General features: G+C 39.8%; 3 protein-coding genes across 6 annotated transcripts; 2 read left to right on the forward strand and 1 right to left on the reverse strand.

The window, feature by feature from the left end:
- The first annotated feature begins 105 nt into the window (after positions 1-105).
- Positions 106-7,403, forward strand: LOC118390651 (inhibitor of growth protein 5-like). 2 transcript variants are annotated; one of them, XM_035781386.2, is made up of 8 exons: positions 106-214; positions 4,205-4,276; positions 4,419-4,585; positions 4,746-4,857; positions 4,953-5,052; positions 5,137-5,272; positions 5,411-5,472; positions 5,552-7,403. In XM_035781386.2, the coding sequence occupies exons 2-8, from the start codon at positions 4,249-4,251 to the stop codon at positions 5,589-5,591; spliced, it is 645 nt and encodes a 214-aa protein (XP_035637279.1). In that variant the 5' UTR covers positions 106-214; positions 4,205-4,248; the 3' UTR covers positions 5,592-7,403. The 2 variants fall into 2 exon arrangements, with proteins under 2 accessions (XP_035637279.1, XP_035637273.1); XM_035781380.2 differs by lacking the exon at positions 106-214 and adding an exon at positions 1,008-1,172.
- cep19 (centrosomal protein 19) lies at positions 7,335-8,656 on the reverse strand. Its single transcript, XM_035781426.2, has 2 exons — positions 8,513-8,656; positions 7,335-7,964 (listed from the first exon to the last, which is right to left on the reverse strand). The coding sequence occupies exons 1-2, from the start codon at positions 8,646-8,648 to the stop codon at positions 7,612-7,614; spliced, it is 489 nt and encodes a 162-aa protein (XP_035637319.1). The 5' UTR covers positions 8,649-8,656; the 3' UTR covers positions 7,335-7,611.
- Positions 8,389-17,608, forward strand: pigx (phosphatidylinositol glycan anchor biosynthesis, class X). Of its 3 annotated transcripts, none has more exons than XM_035781408.2 (6): positions 8,389-8,539; positions 9,656-9,737; positions 15,085-15,220; positions 15,383-15,587; positions 15,753-15,853; positions 17,348-17,608. In XM_035781408.2, the coding sequence occupies exons 2-6, from the start codon at positions 9,679-9,681 to the stop codon at positions 17,483-17,485; spliced, it is 639 nt and encodes a 212-aa protein (XP_035637301.1). In that variant the 5' UTR covers positions 8,389-8,539; positions 9,656-9,678; the 3' UTR covers positions 17,486-17,608. The 3 variants fall into 3 exon arrangements, with proteins under 3 accessions (XP_035637301.1, XP_035637292.1, XP_035637285.1); XM_035781399.2 differs by lacking the exon at positions 8,389-8,539 and adding an exon at positions 8,761-8,910; XM_035781392.2 differs by lacking the exon at positions 8,389-8,539 and adding an exon at positions 9,012-9,172.
- Positions 17,609-17,705: the final 97 nt, after the last annotated feature.

Consider the following 17,705-nt stretch of genomic DNA (forward strand, 5'->3'; position numbering starts at 1 on the left):
TTTTTATATGGTGGTTGCATAATCAATAAATGGACCGGTCCTTAATTGGAATGATGGGAATTGTAGTTTTAAAAAGCGTGGCTTCCTTGCGTGGCAGTGGGAGAAGATGGAACGAGATGGGTTTTGGCCGACATTGTGCAAATGTTCTCATCGATTTAATATTTGATTTCTGTTCCGAAAACTAAAATATATTATGAACATAGTGAACTGTAAGGTTTGTAGACTATACCAGTTTTCGAAAGTTAAAAAATATTGTATTGTGTAGAATGAGCGCAAGCGCAAATTGAGTTATTGCCCACGCAGAGTAGAGGCGTTCTTTAACAAAAATATGCAAATAATGCTAGACCGCGCCAATAGAATCTCGCTAGCTCGTGCACACTGATCAATTTGCTCCCGGCCAGTGGAAACGCCAAGCGGATGCTTCACATTTATACATTCGATGAAATATCTGTGGTAAAGAGCTGTCACGACGTGCTGATGATCTGTCTCCCTCATTCACCTGACTCAGGCAATGCTGGACTAAATTGCCTCCTGCAGTGTTCTTAACGCTCACCCCACTACTCACTCGGCAACAGCATGTCACAGTGAAATAGATGTATATTTTTTAAGAGAAATGCCATGGCGGGCGCAGTGCAACAATGTTTTCAAAGTAGCCCAATTTCGGGAAAACCGCGGACATGGCAACCCTAGCTGCATTATTTAAACGCAAACACATTAGCTAGCACAAGACAAACAAACTGATTTAACATCTCGTGTAACTTTGACGACCACCATATTTGTGATCAAACCAGACATGTATACATTTTTTTTTAAGTCGATAAAAAATATATATATTTACAAAATGTACTCCTCACGGCGTTCTGAGCTTGTGAAAAGCAAAATTACTTTTATCTAAGACAAATGGTGATATTATATAGTTACAATAATAATGTGGGTATGATCTTCACTGTGTGAAGCGTATTAAAATATGAAGGAGCCACACCTTAAAGTTATCCAATCAGAATAACATATTCAAACCTGTATTTTAAGCCAATGAAAATTGAGGACGTCATGAATTAGAAACGTATCAAGCGTTCGGCTAAGCTAGTTGGCAAAAAAAGTTTACTAGCTTGTCCGGTAAAATACAATTGAAAAGATGGCGACGGCAATATACCTGGAACATTACCTCGACAGTGAGTATCTAGCTAATTTAATGTGAACAGTTGTGTTAATTGGCTACATTTCCAACAGTGTTTGTTTTTCAGTCTCGAACTTCTAAACTAACGTTAGATAGCTTGGCGAGCTAGCAAGCAAGAAACATGTTGTCTCGTTAGCGAGATTACAAATTCTCGGCATTACTAACTAGTTCGTTAATTTACTGTTATTGTTTGTTTTCTAGTAACTATGTTATTGAAACTGTACGTTCAATTTATAGCATTTCATCTATCTTTAGAGAACTGATGTTAGCTAGCGCACTGAGGGTATATTTTTCCGCTGTCTTGGCTTATTTTGTAGCAGTAAACCAGTAACAGATTATGTTCTGGCTAGTTACTAACCTAAACGGCAACCTGTACATTAATCTGTGGTGCATGCCAGTATCATAAAATGCGGTTGATAGTACTAGTTCGTTTGTTATAGCCACGTTCCGAATAATGATTGACAACTTCCCTGAACAGGGAGCACTTTCCTCAATGTAACTTTAGCAAGTTGGCGGGGAACGCAACCTCGTTTTCTACGGCGAGTCAGGTGTACAATGGGCGGAATGTTTGATTTCAAAGTGCGTCACGAGCACAAAGTATAACCAAATTCCAGTTCCACATCCGCCAAAATAATCGTATTTATAAAAATGTTTAAATAACAAATCAATACAAAAAGTACATGGAAAACACACGTGTGTGTGTGTGTGTATATAATATTAATGGACATTTGGGCTAGGGGGTACAATATCACATTACACAAGGACCTTAAGGGGAATATACACATGAATAATTATAACATTTTTTTGTTGACAGTCTTAAAATATAGTTACATTTCTTTTTTCAAGGTACATTTTTTTTTTTTTTGTACATTTGAAATATAAGTTGGTCTAAAGAATAATGAAATTAATTTAATTGTTTCATCTTATTTCTATCATAAGTAAAGAATCAAAGCAGCATCTCTCTCCATAATAGTGTAACATCTTCATAAATGTGTTCAAATATAAATATACTGATGTCTTGCCACAGATCCATTTACATGAATACAATGTCAAACAAGATGCAGCACTGTTTCTGGGTGGTCATTACAAAAGTTAGGATTTTTTAAAACATCTTAATATAGTGGTCGGCAATAATTTTTATGAATACTTTTTACATGTGTGGCAACATCTAAACTTTTTCCCAACAGACATTATCAGTAAAACCAATCCAATAATGTATAGATGCAACATCCTGTTGCCACAAGGCTCGTATAGCTCTATTGTTGTTGAATGGACTAAAAGAAAAACAAATCTTTCCTACTAATGAGTCAATCGGGTTAATTGTAGGTATGTTCTGAGGGTCTTGACACGTTCCAGAATAATAAAGCAACACCTGAGGGAATGGCTTCTAAAACAATTGCAAAATCTTTCGGTGTTACAGGGATCTTGTAAAGTGATACAAATTCCTTAGAATTAAGTAAAAGACCCTCTTCATTAACAAGTTGACTCACCAATAGGATATTTCGGAACCAATATTCTTATAACAAAGAAGTATTTTTATACCGTATGTCCCGACTATTCCATATAATATCTGTGGAGAGAAATTATGCTGATAAATTAAGTACTATGACGAGAACCTGATGAAAAGCAGAGTTTCACTGGAACTTTGTCAATATTATTATTGCAAACCAACATTAAGGCCACCAAAAGTAGAGAAGACATGATGAGTGAAGTTCCACATAGAAGTGGGTCTTCTTAGGAATTGTTTTATCCAATTGATCTTAAAAGTATTCTTTAAAATTCAGCCCACCATACACAAGTGTTACATTAGGAAAAAACTGATGCGATGGAATGGGTACGGTTTCTCCACAGACCAAATGCTTTTCAACTTTCTATCTCTTTGCTTATTTTACCGTAAAGATATAAAGATAGAGCGGCATATGTTAATCTAGACCTTCAGCCTTGGTTATTAGGACTCTTCCTTTTAATGATAAGTCCCTATGTAGCCATTGATTTAGCTTCTAGTTAAAAATAATAATAATTTGAGGGTTACAATTTAGTAAGTTCTGATCCTTAGTTATGCCTAAATATGTAAATTCTTCTTTCACTGGAATACCATAATATGAGGGTGTCACACAATCTTTGACAGCCATGAGTTCACATGTATTAATGTTAAGATATAGACCAGATGCTTTGGAAAAGGATTCTATCACATTTATCGATATGGGAATCTAACTAGCGTCTTTCAGGAAAAATTGTAGTATCGTCAGCCAGCTGGCTTATAATAATTTGTTTACCAGCTATGGAAATGCCTTGTACAGGACTATTATTTAAAGAATTTGTAAGAAGTTGGGTGATTAATAAAAATAGATACAGTGAGATAGGACAACCTCACCTTATTTCGCTCTCTAAATCAAAGCTAGGTGAGGTGTCATGTTTCAGTTTGATAGAGCTGTTACCATTCGTATAGAGTCTTACAGAAAAAATCCCCGAAGCCAAATTTCTTAAGGGAGTGGAAGATGATATGAAGCTATCCTCTACCAGAAAACAAGAGTGACGAGTTACTACAGTCATAATAATTATGGCTAAACCCTGCCTATTTCTCTTCTGATTTTAAAATGAACCTTAACCACACTTTTAACATGCCTAATCCTAACCTTAAATAAAGACTAATGTTTTCATTCATTGTTACGATGTAGCCAATTTTTTTTATATATATATATATATATATATATATATATATATAATTTTTTTGTGCGTCTGTGGTTACTAGTGACAACCTTGTTTTCCATGGGGGAAAACATTTAGGTTGAAGTTATTTTGCTAGTACAGCTGTTGTGATCCAGCTACCTGGCTAACATGATCCATTTTGGATGTGGCCACCTGTTATCTAGTATCGGCATCAGACTGCAGTGTATTCATTGTAGAAAAGTGAACATGAACCATGAGCTGTCAGCTGTGTGTTACCATCGAGTCCTATCTTGTTCTGAGGATGAAATATTGTAGTTACTGATGACTGCGTTTAACAATCATGATGTATTCCTCTAGGTATTGAGAATCTGCCCTGTGAACTACAGAGGAACTTTTCACTGATGCGGGACCTGGACAATAGAACTGAAGGTACAAAACACGAGGTTGACATCAGTTAAGCTACACAAAAAATACATTACAAATGGTTTACTACATGGTTTCATGCCCATCACTATTATATTGTTCAGCATAATTCCTTTTCCAGTATTTAAATTGTCCTGCAAATGTGTAGAGAAAAAAGGAGAGATCGACAAGCTGGCAGAGGAGTACATCTCAAGTGTAAGGAACTTTGCTACGGAACAGAGGGTTGTGCACCTGCAGAAGATCCAGAGTGCTTACTGCAAGTGCAAAGAGTTCAGCGATGACAAAGTGCAGCTTGCCATGCAGACATATGAAATGGTCAGTGCTCCAACACTGTCATGAGTACATAAAGATGTCAATACTTTCACTATTGGTTGTATAGTGCGCCAAACCTGTCATTTGAGTACAAACTAGTGTCATACTGTCACTATTGGTTTTGCATTATCTATTGACCAATCTAATTGTTTGCATGTCATAGGTGGACAAGCATATCCGCAGGCTGGATGCAGACCTGGCCCGATTTGAGAATGAGCTGAAGGAGAAGCTGGAAGTGAGTGGCTATGACAGTCCAGAAGGAAGAGGGTTAAAGAGTAAGCAGGGAGACTGTCTGTGGGAAAGCACATTTACAGCACATTTATGACATGTGCACATGGAAGTTAGTTACATCTGTGAATATCTGCTTCAGAGGGTGAAGGTCGGGGACTGAGGGAGAAGCGTGGGCCCAAGGGGAGAGGCAGGAAATCATCGGATGAGGATTCTCCCAGGAAGAAAAAGCTTAAAAACAGGTATAGAAAAGATTGTATAAACAAAATACTATCTATGTCTGCCTGGTTTTTACTCAATGTCATTTTACCCATTAATATCTGTAGCCCAGAATTGAGTGACGCTCTCCTGCCAATGCAACCGTCAGATGTTTTGGACATGCCAGTTGATCCAAATGAGCCAACATACTGCTTGTGCCATCAAGTGTCATATGGAGAGATGATTGGATGTGATAACCCTGATGTAAGTTTTTATTGGTTGTCCTTTTATTCCAAAGAATGCTTTGAAATTAGTGGCATTTTTATGTAGATCCAAGAAGTTAATTGAAAGATTACTGTAATCTGAATGTCTTCTTACCAATGTTTTCACTTATTCAAACAGTGCCCAATTGAGTGGTTTCACTTTGCTTGTGTTGATCTTGCTACGAAGCCAAAGGGAAAATGGTAGGTGAATCTTTTACAAAGTTGGTGATTACACTCATTACGTTTTTGTACATCTTGTATTTAGTCTATTCTCTTTCAGGTTTTGTCCACGATGCACCCAGGATAAGAAGAAAAAATGATATTTCTTAAGTACTTTTCTATAAATGTGTGTTTTTTTGTCTGTAGTAAAATAGTGTAATATATTTACAAAAATATTTCCCTTTCTATTATGGCTGTGCATAAATATGATGGTCTAAATACAAAGCTTTTATTCAAAGTACTTGAAATTTATAAAGGTTTTAGTATTTGACAAACACATTTAACTGCTGTTGATAATACATTTTCTTCATGGTTTAGTTATTTTTTTAAATTCTGTCCTCGCTCAAGTGTTACGATCTCATTTGTGCCTGCATTTTAGTTACCTAGCTACCTCTTGGGATCAAGCACACACATGCAGAAAATATCTATACAACAATCTTGAATCCTGCCAAAAAATCTTAAACCAAGCAAACAAAAATGTTCACTCCGTCCATTTTTGGACTAATAAGCTATCTGGTAAAAGGTGTACTATATTTTTATATCGACTGTCAAAAGCAGTTGCCCGCTCTTGAATGTAGGATGGTGATAATGGTCAGACATTTAGGAAGCCACTGGGATTTATTTTCCTTCATAACCAGCGAGCATTAAAGGACTTTGAATTAAAATCAACTGCTCACCACTAATTATTAACAATGCCTAGATACAAAAGAAAAAATTCTGGGGAATGGTGTTCCAAAGATATCTTATTCAAACTGCTATAAAGTATGAAAGAAAGACCAGCAGTAGCTAGGTTTCCATCCAATTTGCGACGGATTTTCATGCATATATTCTAAAATCTGCATACGAACGGCATTTTCCATCAAACTTCCGATGGTTATCACAAAAACTGTTGTGATAATGGTCTATAGACAGTTCGGACAGGGTAGGTTATATGATGAGATATAGAAAAGCCAGATCACTTTTAGTTGATAATAAACAGCCAAGCATCTTTCAAATTATAGCCTTTGATATTTAGTGGAAATTTGCATGAAGCTCATCACCATATGCTCTTAACCCAAATGGCTCCTGTAAGTCACTGGATAAGTGCCTTGCTCAAGGGCACATCAGATTTTTCACCTTTTTTGGATTCTTGGATTTTTTTGTGGTTACTGGCCCAATGCTCTTAACTGCTAGGCTACCTGCCGACTACTTAACCACCATAAGTTATGAAGTTTGTGAAATAAATTATGACGAACTTTAACTTAACTGCCGATAAACTCTGCATGCTTTTTCACTTCGTGTTAGTAGAACAACGAAACATATCATTCATTGCATGACTTCAAGCTTACTGCGGTTTTTATATGGCAATATTTGCGTGTAAAAACCTTATCACCGCAGTTGTGGCAATATCCCACTTTGTCTTGCGTATTTTGTTTTGGCGACATTGGAAAATGTACTGTTTCCATGAGGCCTGTCGTGAGTTTAAAAAAAAAAAAAATGCGTCAGGTGATTAATCTCCATGAAATGGCTGGATAGAAACCTGGTTATTTGAAGAAATTGAACATAAATGATTCTGAGCTATTATCCACTGTAAAAACCACTGCTATTGCTTTTGAATATTTTGTTGACCTAAACTTTTAAATGTAGAGAGTTGTATGTGCTACTTTTTACACAAACCTTACACAATACTATTGTACTTGATATAGGCTACAATGTTGACAACGACATGTGACAAGAATATTACTTTCCAAAGATTGTTACTTTAGATAATTGTTTGGGATTCTTAGGGGTTTAGCATAAACTTGTCTTTAGTTAACTGTGAATATATCAATCTTGTACAAGTATAATGCTGTTGAAACAGAGGGTCAAGGAGACAAAGTATTTGGATTTTGTAAATGTAAGTTTCATATCAATAAACATGTACAACTACTCAATATTTCAATAGCATCTGTAAGGATATTAGTTTAAATGTGTATTTTTATCCATGTCCAGTTGGATATGGTTGTTGTTGATCGCTTAATTGAGCAAAGGGCTTGAATAACAACTGCCCTGTGCAAAGGAATGAGTATTATTCAGTCACTAAAGATCAGGTAGGGTGCTTTGTTGACAAACTGAAACACTCCCAGTCTGATCTGTGTTCTTTTAAAACCCATCATCAGACTCCTCTTCATCCCAGCTGCATGGTTCCCGAGCAACCTCCCCTTTAAATTCCACCTCCAGGTCATAGACAAAGTCAGGGTCATCTTTCCGCCTTCGGTTACGCTCAAAGAGTTTGTCCATTTGGACCTTCTTGCGCGCAAGCTCCTCATCATCCAGCTTGTTGAGGTCCTCCTCGGGGTCCAGGCGGAGGGAGGCTAGAGTGTGCTCCAGGCTGTGGCCCTGCATGTGATCCCGCAGCACTATATGAAGCCTCTCCAGTTGCCCCAATGAAACACTCTCCAGGTATGCCCTATGCCGAATATGGTGCTTCATTCTCTCCGCAGCCATGCAGCAGTCTGTGGGTGAAATAGAATTAGATTACCTCATGTTTCAAGTATCTATTTGGGTAAAACACCTTTTTAGTGGTGGTCACCAACCATAAATCCTCAAGAGTGCTGGGCTTGTAATGAAACCTGTACTCTGCAGCTCTCAAATACTAGTTGGGAAAGTATTTTCTATGATCTTTTTGCCTTGTGGGTTGTCCATCTAGAATTTCAGTTGTTGCATTGGACAAGTTAATAAGTATAGCAATGTGTTGCCATATGTATTGATCTGACACTAAAATAATTCGGGAGATCACTATGCCATCTGAAAGCTCTCCATAACAAGGGTGACCACGGTAGCGTTTCCCAAACGCGGTCCTGGTTATTGCCCTAGTACTACATAACTGATTCAAATAATCAACTAACGTTAATCATTAAGCTTTTTTATTATTTGAATCTGCTGTGTAGTGCAAGGGCAGAAACCAAACACCCCTTGGGGTCCCCAGGTCAGAGTTTGGAAAATGCTGGACTAGGATGCACATCCTTTCTGTGATCAGCATTGTACTATGTAGTTTTCCTACCTGAACAGTTCGAGAAGTTCCTCACAGGTATGATTCTTTTTCGGATCTTGTTTGTATCCTGAACATTACTTTCATAAATTAAAACGATTGATGGTGGGCTGAATTGAACACCGCATCGTTTAGCCACAAAAGGCATCGTTGAGTATTTTATTTTACTTATACGAACGTTTTATGTAGATTTATCAAAGTACCTCGCAAGGTAATTAGCTCGAAAACATGTTTGACATGCATACTATCTTGAGTTTTGAAAATAAACAAAATACTGAAAGGCAGGCACGCAAAAAAAAAAAATCAAACGAATCGACCCAGCTAGTTTCTCAACCCTCGTCCAAATCTTGGGCTACGCTCCAATTGCCTGTGCGCTTATGGGGTGAAGATGGCTTCTACTTTTGTTCACAGTAGGTTAAAAATGTCTTCACTGTTTTAAGATTTTCTATGTAGTTATCGCAATTAATTTGAATATGAGAATAATATATTTGTCTGTCATAATGAACTGCATATTGGAATGGGTCCTTAATTTCAGTTTGTTTCCGTAAACACATGACGTGGCTGGCTGACATTTCTAGAATCGCCAAGGGTTTTCGGAAGACAATATATTCATGTTTGTATTTTTCAGCACATGTTATGTTTACTTGGTTCTTTTTGGATCAACGCAAGCAGGTAAATGATAACACATCAAAGAAAGTCATTTTGAATAAATCCGACAATGTTCATTGAGGGTGATTGAAGGGTGATGGCTAGTAACGTTAGGTATTTAACGTAACGTTAGCTAGCGCCACTTCGATACAAAGTGCTTTTGCGAAGCAGGTAATTTAGCTAGGATAGCATTTCGCTAACATTGACCTCAGTATCCTATCCTGCTACAAAAAAGTAAAGGTATCGAAGTGACCTGAAAATTGTTTCCCAGCTAGTTAACGTTACACATCAAATTTGTCATGCCATTCGTTCAGCCAATCTTTTTCACAGGTAGCTATGCACAGTAGCTAATCTTCAATGTATGAAGTTAGGTGCAAACAGCAGAGCCACACTGGATTGACAAATTGTCAACCAACAATGTCCACACAGACAGTCACTGACCCTATGCTTTTAGATGGCTGCTAGTTTTTCATGTGATGTACAAAGCCTCTGACCTTTTTTTTGCAGACGAGAACAGCTGTGGTTTGTCCATGACATGGCTGGAGACTGTATCAGTAACGATGGATGTCAGCAAAAATGGTTTTCACAGGTAACTAACTGTAAGATGACCATCTGGCGAATAAACATCTGCAAGGTTACCAAGAGCATAGCTAATAAATGCAATTGAAAGATGATGACATCTGATTTTGACTCCTAATCTTTGGTTACTCTGGGGCCATACTTGTGAACATTAGAAAGAGTTACATTTAAACAGTTTCTCAGTCTCAATGTGCATCAGACAATTAAAATGGTCAACATTGTAACTGGTTCCATTGGATAGTCTGTCACACGTTAGACCTATGCAAACCATATCCATGGGAAGTAGAGGTGCTGAGGGTGCTGCAGCACCCCCTGAAATATAATTTAAAATGTAATATTAATTTAAATATATTAGATTTTTTTCCTCAGAGGTAGTGCACTGGGTCTTCACTAGTCTTGTATCATTTCTGTGTTTCGCCCACCAAGCAGGGAATTTTTGTATGGAGGTCAATGAGTGTTGAATTAAAAATATTAAAGGAAGTTTCCTAATGCTTATTGAGTTGTTACGAGTGTACCGATAAGTAGGACACGTGACATCCCGGCAACTTTGAGAAAAAACACTTTATATTGCCGTTGCCTCGATGCAAATTCATGGCACAAGGCTAGTAGCATAGCATCTCCATCGAAGACAGGCGGTTGACATCAACAACCCTCATTGAATATTCAAAAAATAATACAATAATCAATGTATCCACCAAACCAAAGACAGGATAGGCGGTAGATATTAGAGGTTGACCGATTCTGGTTTTTCAATGCCTATACCGATTATTGGAGGACCAAAAAAGCCGATACCGATCAATCGGCCGATTTATAAAAAAAATAAACTTAACTTAATTTGTAATAATGACAATTATAACAATACCGAATGAACACTTATTTTAACTTAATATAATACATCAATAAAAATACATTTAGCCTCAAGTAAATAATGCAAAAACAAAGTGTTGGAGAAGAAAGTAAAACTCCAATATGTGCTATGTAAGAAAGCTAACGTTTCAGTTGCTGAGAACATATGAAAGCTGGTGGTTCCTTTTAACATGAGTCTTCAATATTCCCAGTTAAGAAGTTTTAGGTTGTAGTTATATGACTATTTCCCTCTACCATTAGTATTTCATTAACCTTTGACTATTGGATGTTCTTATAGGCACTTTAGTATTGCCAGTGTAACAGTATAGCTTCCATCCCTCTAGTTAGCGCGCGCTAACTAGCTAGCCATTTCACTTCGGTTACACCAGCCTCATCTCGGGAGTTGATAGGCTTGAAGTCATAAACAGCGCAATGCTTGATGCACAACGAAGAGCTGCTGGCAAAACGCACGAAAGTGCCGTTTGAATGAATGTTTACGCGCCTGCTTCTGCCTACCACCGCTCAGTCAGATACTTGTATGCTCAGTCAGATTATATGCAACGCAGGACACGCTAGATAATATCTAGTAATATCATAAGCCATGTGTAGTGAACTAGTGATTATGATTGATTGTTTTTATAAGATAAGTTTAATGATAGCTAGCAACTTACCTTTGGCTTACTGCATTTGCGTAACAGGCAGACTCCTTGTGGAGTGCAACTAGAGAAGCAGGTCATTATTGCGTTGGACTGGTTAACTGTAAGGTTTCAAGATTGGATCCCCCGAACTGACAAGGTGAAATCTGTCATTCTGCCCCTGAACAAGGCAGTTATCCCACCGTTCCTAGGCCGTCATTGAAAGTAAGAATGTGTTAACTAATTTGCCTAGTTAAATAAATACTTTTTTTAATATATATTTTTTTAAATGGTCGCCCAAAAATACCGATTTCCGATTGTTATGAAAATTTGAAATTGGCCCTATTAAACTGCCATTCCGATTAATCGGTCGACCTCTAGTAGATGTACAGCCTACCGTACCGCTTTGTTGACAACGACTCCCATTTTTAGGGCGGAAAGACCTGTATCGTGCCAGTATATCCATAATCTTTGGCTGACTGGGAATGGCGATATGCATCTGTTGGTCACAGATACCTAAAAATGTAGGGGCATGGATCAGAAAACCAGTTAATATCTAAAATGACAACAATTTGCCTCATACAGGGCGACCCCTCCTTAGCATATAGCTGAACAGGCTGTTGATTGGCCTGTGGAATGGTGTCCCACTCCATTAATTCATCTGTGAAGAGCAGACTTTTCCAGCGTGCCAGTGGCCATCGACGGTGAGCGTTTGCCCACTGAAGTCTGTTGCGAAGCCAAACTGCAGTCAGGTGAGGACAACAATCACGCAGTTGAGACGGTGTCTGACAACTTGTATTTTCTTTCTCTCAAATAAAAACCTGGCCCCGAGGGGGATTCAAACTCAAGGCTGTCGTACCTTGCTGTCTCTGGGCTTACCGTCTTAGTGGATCACACCACTAATTTAAGCCTTATTCACACTGGCAGTTTGACTCATCCTATTTTGGATTTGAATCCTATGTGATCCTACATTTAGATTTTTTTTTCTGCATTCAGAACAGCCAAAAAGCACATGGAATCAGATATTTCAAACCACCATTGATTCCTGGCCATGCGACATGTCTTGAACAGTCAAATCAGATTTATTTGGCATACTGTTATTTTGACAAAAACATGTGGTAGCTAACTAGCTTGTTAGTTGTTTACAAAAAAAATGGTGAACGTACTCGAAAGTTTAACAGCTAGCTAGTTGACTGCTGTGGTTAGCTGAAAAGGACGTGTTTTATAAGTTGGATCTTATCCTTTGAGGCTTTAAGTGTTCATACACTGATTTTGAACACTCAAAGCAACTGGGAAACATCCATGGCCGGCATGATCACCTTAGAAGTTATGTAGCAACTAGCAAGCAAGTGATAGGAGGCACAAGCACCACCACCAATCAGCCTCCACCACTGCTCACACACCCATCATTACTATGACTGCTAGCGTAGTCATGTCTGCAAATGACAACCAATCTGATTTGGTCACTTGCAACTTGCTGTTTGGACAGTCAGTAATCCAAAACGTACACAGTATTTGAGCATTTAAGGTCTGCAGTGTGAACAAGACTTTAGTCATAGCAGTAAGGGTAAATGACTGGTATTTGACAAGACCATGAGTGTACGAATATAAACTTACATGTTGTATAATCAAATGTTATTTGTCACATGCGCCGATTACAACAGTAACTGCATTGTTGGTAAAAATGAGAGTCAAGAAAATATTGACAAAATAAACTAAAGTAAAATGAGTAACACAATAACGAGGCTATATACAGGGGGTACCGGTACCGAGTCAATGTGCGGGGGTACATGTTAGTCGAGGTAATGGAGGTAAGATGTACATGTTGGTAGGGGTCAATGTGCGGGGGTACAGGTTAGTTGAAGTAATTGTTTAGTAGTCTTATGGCTTGGTGGTAGAAGTTGTCAAGGAGCCTTTTGGACCTGGACTTGAAGCTCTGGTAACGCCTGCCGTGTGGTAGCAGAGAGAAGTCTGTTTTTGGTGGCTGGTGTCTTTTGAGAATTTCTTTGGGCCTTCCTCTGACACCGCATAGTATAGAGATCCTGGATGGCAGAAAGCTTGGCCCCAGTGATGTACTGGGCCGTACGCACTACCCTCTGTAGCACCTAATGGTTGGATGCCAAGCAGTTGCCATACCAGGCGGTGATGCAACCGGTCAAGATGATCTCTGGTGCAGCTGTAGAACTTTTTGAGGATCTGGGGATCCATGCCAAATCTTTTCAGTCTCCTGAGGGGGGAAAAGGTGTTGTCGTGCCCTCTTCACGACTGTCTTGGTGTGTTTGGACTATGTTAGATTTGTTGGTGCTGTGGACACCAAGGAACTTGAAGCTCTCAACCCGCTTACTACAGCCCCCTCGATGAGATTAGGGGTGTGCTCGGCCCTCCTTTTCCTGTAGTCCACGATCAGCTCCTTTGTCTTGCTCATGTTGAGGGAGAGGTTGTTGTCCTGACACACACTGCCAGGTCTCTGACCACCTCCCTGTAGGCTGTCTCATCGCTGTCGGTGATCAGGCCTACCACTGTTGTGTAGTCGGCAAATGTAGTAATGGTGTTGGAGTCGTGAGAGGCCACGCAGTTGCGGGTGAACAGGGAGTACAGGAGGGGACTAAGCATGCACCCCTGTGTTGAGGATCAGTGTGGCAGATGTTGTCACCTACCTTTACCACCTGGGGGCAGCCCGTCAGGGATCCAGGTGCAGAGTGAGGTGTTTAGTCCCAGGGTCCTTAGCTTAGTGATGAACTTTGTTGGCACTATGGTGTTAAATGCTGAGATGTAGTCAATTAACAGCATTCTCACATAGGTGTTCCTTTTGTCCAGGTAGGAAAGGGCAGTGTGGAATGCGATTAAGATTGCGTCATCTGTGTATCTGTTGGGGCGGTATGCAAATTGTTGTAGGGTTTCTGGGATGATGGTGCTGTGAGCCATTACCAGCCTTTCAAAGCACTTCATGGCTATAGATGTGAGTGTTACGGGGCAGTAGTCATTTAGGCAGGTTACCTTGGTGTTCTTGGACATGGACTATGGTGGTCTATTTGAAACATGTAGGTGTTAGACTCGGTCAGGGAGAGGTTGAAAACATCAATGAAGACACTTGCCAGTTTGTCCGCGCATACTTTGAGTACACGTCCTGGTAATCCATCTGGCACCTCAGCCTTTTGAATGTTGACCTGTTGAAAGGTCTTACTCTCATCGGCTATGGAGAGAGTGATCAGTCATCCGGAACAGCCGGTGCTCTCATGCATGGTTCAGTGTTGCTTGCCTCAACGTGAGCATGAAAGGCATGTGGCCCGTCTGCTAGGCTTGCATCACTGGGCAGCTCGCAGCTGGGTTTCCGATTCTTCCTAAATCTGTATTGCTGTGAAAGCACACGTGTGAAATAGACAGGCAGAAGCCTGGGATTTTGTAATGTATTCAAAAATGTTGTCTGTTCGTACTAGTAGCTTGTAGTCTATTTAAGGATGCATCAATGCAATATTGTCACACAACATTTTGACACAGACCAATGGAACAAAAGTAAACCAGAATTTGTAGGTTTAAAATATCTCACTGGTTACCAAGGTTGACCTATTTTAAGAAATGCCATTGGTTGGTGGATATAAAGTGTAAGATATTTGATAGGCTGATGCAGAGTAAGCAGTTATCTGGTGAGGTTAGCATAGGGCTAACGTATGCCAGTTTATCTGATAGGACCAACAACATTGTACCTGGTGTTAGACTCATTGTTATATTTATCCTGATACCAGATTCGAATTTACGCAACACTAACACTGGTCCTATCACATGCAAGTAAATTGATCATTGTAATTGAGTGACGCACATTTGAGACTTGAGAAGCTGTTTCTAATGTTAGGAAGTATGGTCCCTCTGTGTTTTTAGAGACCTGGTCACCACAGTTGACTTCGGTCCTGGTTTTCCAGATGGCCTCGAGGCTCTGCTGGTTCACAGACTACCCAGTGGGATCTACATTGATCAATACCAACTTGCATCTCTGAAAGAGGACACTGGTTTACAGGTAAAAAAATGACAATGACCGTAGCATTATACAACCACAGTACAGAAAAGTACAGGATCAAATTATTATACCCAACTCCATCTGCCAATTCTGAGATCTATGTTCGGCCAAACCTAATACATGCTATGCTAAGTAACACATTTGATGATATTTTCCTGTTAGGTGCTTTTGGGTTCAGCGGTTGACTTGGAGGCTCCAGCACACACATCTGAGGAATTCCTTGTTCTTGTGTATCCTGCTCTGGACCAAGGAATTCTCAAAGCAACACTCCCTATCCATGGCCGTTATCACAAGCCCTCTCTTGCAGGGAAGAGATTTGAACTTGTTGAAATTAAACTTCCAAAGCTAATACTCAGGACAGAAACATGTGAGTTATCGTGTTTATACCTTTTACGCATAACCATACTTCCCAATTTCCTTCATGCCATGTCTGTAAATAGCATTAACCTTTGGTTATTGGAAGTGGACCAACTTCTTTTATTGCAAATATGCTTGTTTTTACCATTATAACTAGTTTTTATTTTGTTTTAAGGTACACAGCTCATTTCCTTCCCTCCTTACAAAATTGTGGACGCACCCTGCACTGTCCACAACTTAAGCATATGCCAATGGCTTGAGATCCAACATCTACAGGTAAATCTATCAGCCAATGACATTGTCGCATACACTACATGACCAAACATCTCATTCCAAAATCATGGGCATTAATATGGGGTTGGTCCCCCCAGTTGCTGCTATAACAGCCTCCACTCTTCTGGGAAGGCTTTCCACTAGATATTGGAACATTGATGCGGGGACTTGCTTCCATTCAGCCACAAGAGCATTAGAGGTTTTGCACTGATGTTTGACTGCGAGCCAGGCCTAATCACCTGTGTTCCAATTCATCCCAAAGGTGTTCAATGGGGTTTGAGGTCAGGGCTCTGTGCAGGCCAGTCAAGTTCTTCCACACTGATCTCGACAAACCATTTCTGGATGGACCTCGCTTTGTGCATGGGTGCATTGTCATACTGAAACCGGAAAGGGCCTTCCCCAAACTGTTGCCACAAAGTCGGAAGCACAGAATCGTCTTGAATGACATTGTATGCTGTAGCGGTAATATTTCCCTTCACTGGAACTAAGGGGCCTAGACCAAACCATGAAAAACCGCCCCAGACCATTATTCCTGCTCCACCAAACTTTACAGTTGGCATTATGGATTCGGGTAGGTAGCATTCTCCTGTAATCCGCCAAACCTCAATTAGTTTGTCCAGACAGCCAGCTGGTCAAGCGTGATTCATCACTCCAGAGAACGTGTTTCCACTGCCCCAGAGTCCAATGGTGACGAGCTTTACACCAATCCAGCCTTTGCTTGGCATTGCACATGGTGACATTAGGCTTGTGTGCGGCCATGGAAACCCTTTTCATTATTGTGCTGACATTGCTTCCAGAGGTATTGTTACCCGGTAATAATTGTTGCAACCGAGGACACACTATTTGTACGGCTCACAGAACGTTGGTCCGTTCTGTGAGCTTGTGTGGCCTACCACTTCGTGGCTGAACAGTTGTTGCTCCTAGACGTTGCCACATAACAATAACAGCACTTACAGTTCACCGGGGCAGTTCTGGCAGGGCAGAAATTTGACGAACTGACTTGTTGAAAAATTGGCATCCTATGACGGTGCCACGCTGAAAATTACTGAGCTCCCTCAGTAAGGCCACTACTGCCAATGTTTCCTATGGAGATTCCATGGCTGTGTGCACGATTTTATACACCAGTCAGCAACGGCAAATAGCCGAATCCACTCATTTTAAGGGCTGTCCGCATACATTTGTGTGTGTGTTTTGGTAACACTAAATTATGTTTGGAGTCCACATTTTTTTTACTAGGTAAGTCAGTTAAGAACAAATTCTTATTTACAATGACGGCCTACCCCGGCCAAACCCGGACGACGCTGGGCCAATTGTGCGCCACCCTATGGGACTCCCAATCACGGCCGGATGTGTACATTCAATGTAGTATTGAATGTGTCATTACTATCATACTTAGTAACTAACTTGTTTATTTTCAATAACAATGTTTCAAAACGTACCAACTGTGAATATGAAAATGACTTGAATCACCTTATCCAAATGTTTATTTATTTTTAGGAGCAGGATCCTGTGCGTTTGGAGATACCACTTGGTGATGGGTCTCTGGTGGAGCCTGTGTGTGCTGGAACTCTGCTTGTCACGCTGCTGTGCTGTGTCATCCTTTCAAGAAGTATCTGGATGCATGGTGTTTTTTAGACAATGTTATACTGATTTAATAATGTACTGTACAGTAAGAAATCCCCAGGGATTAATTTGCAACTAGACTATTTAGCTTTTTTCCCCAATGACTTTTTAAAACATTAAATAATTGGCACACTGCTTCCATATGTTTTTGTGTCAAAGAACCGTTGATTGGATCCTTGAAAGTAATGTACCATACATTGACTATGCTATAGGGTACTGTAGGCCTATAGAC

The sequence above is a fragment of the Oncorhynchus keta genome, chromosome 1 (assembly GCF_023373465.1).
Source record: "Oncorhynchus keta strain PuntledgeMale-10-30-2019 chromosome 1, Oket_V2, whole genome shotgun sequence".
Classification (NCBI taxonomy): domain Eukaryota; kingdom Metazoa; phylum Chordata; class Actinopteri; order Salmoniformes; family Salmonidae; genus Oncorhynchus; species Oncorhynchus keta.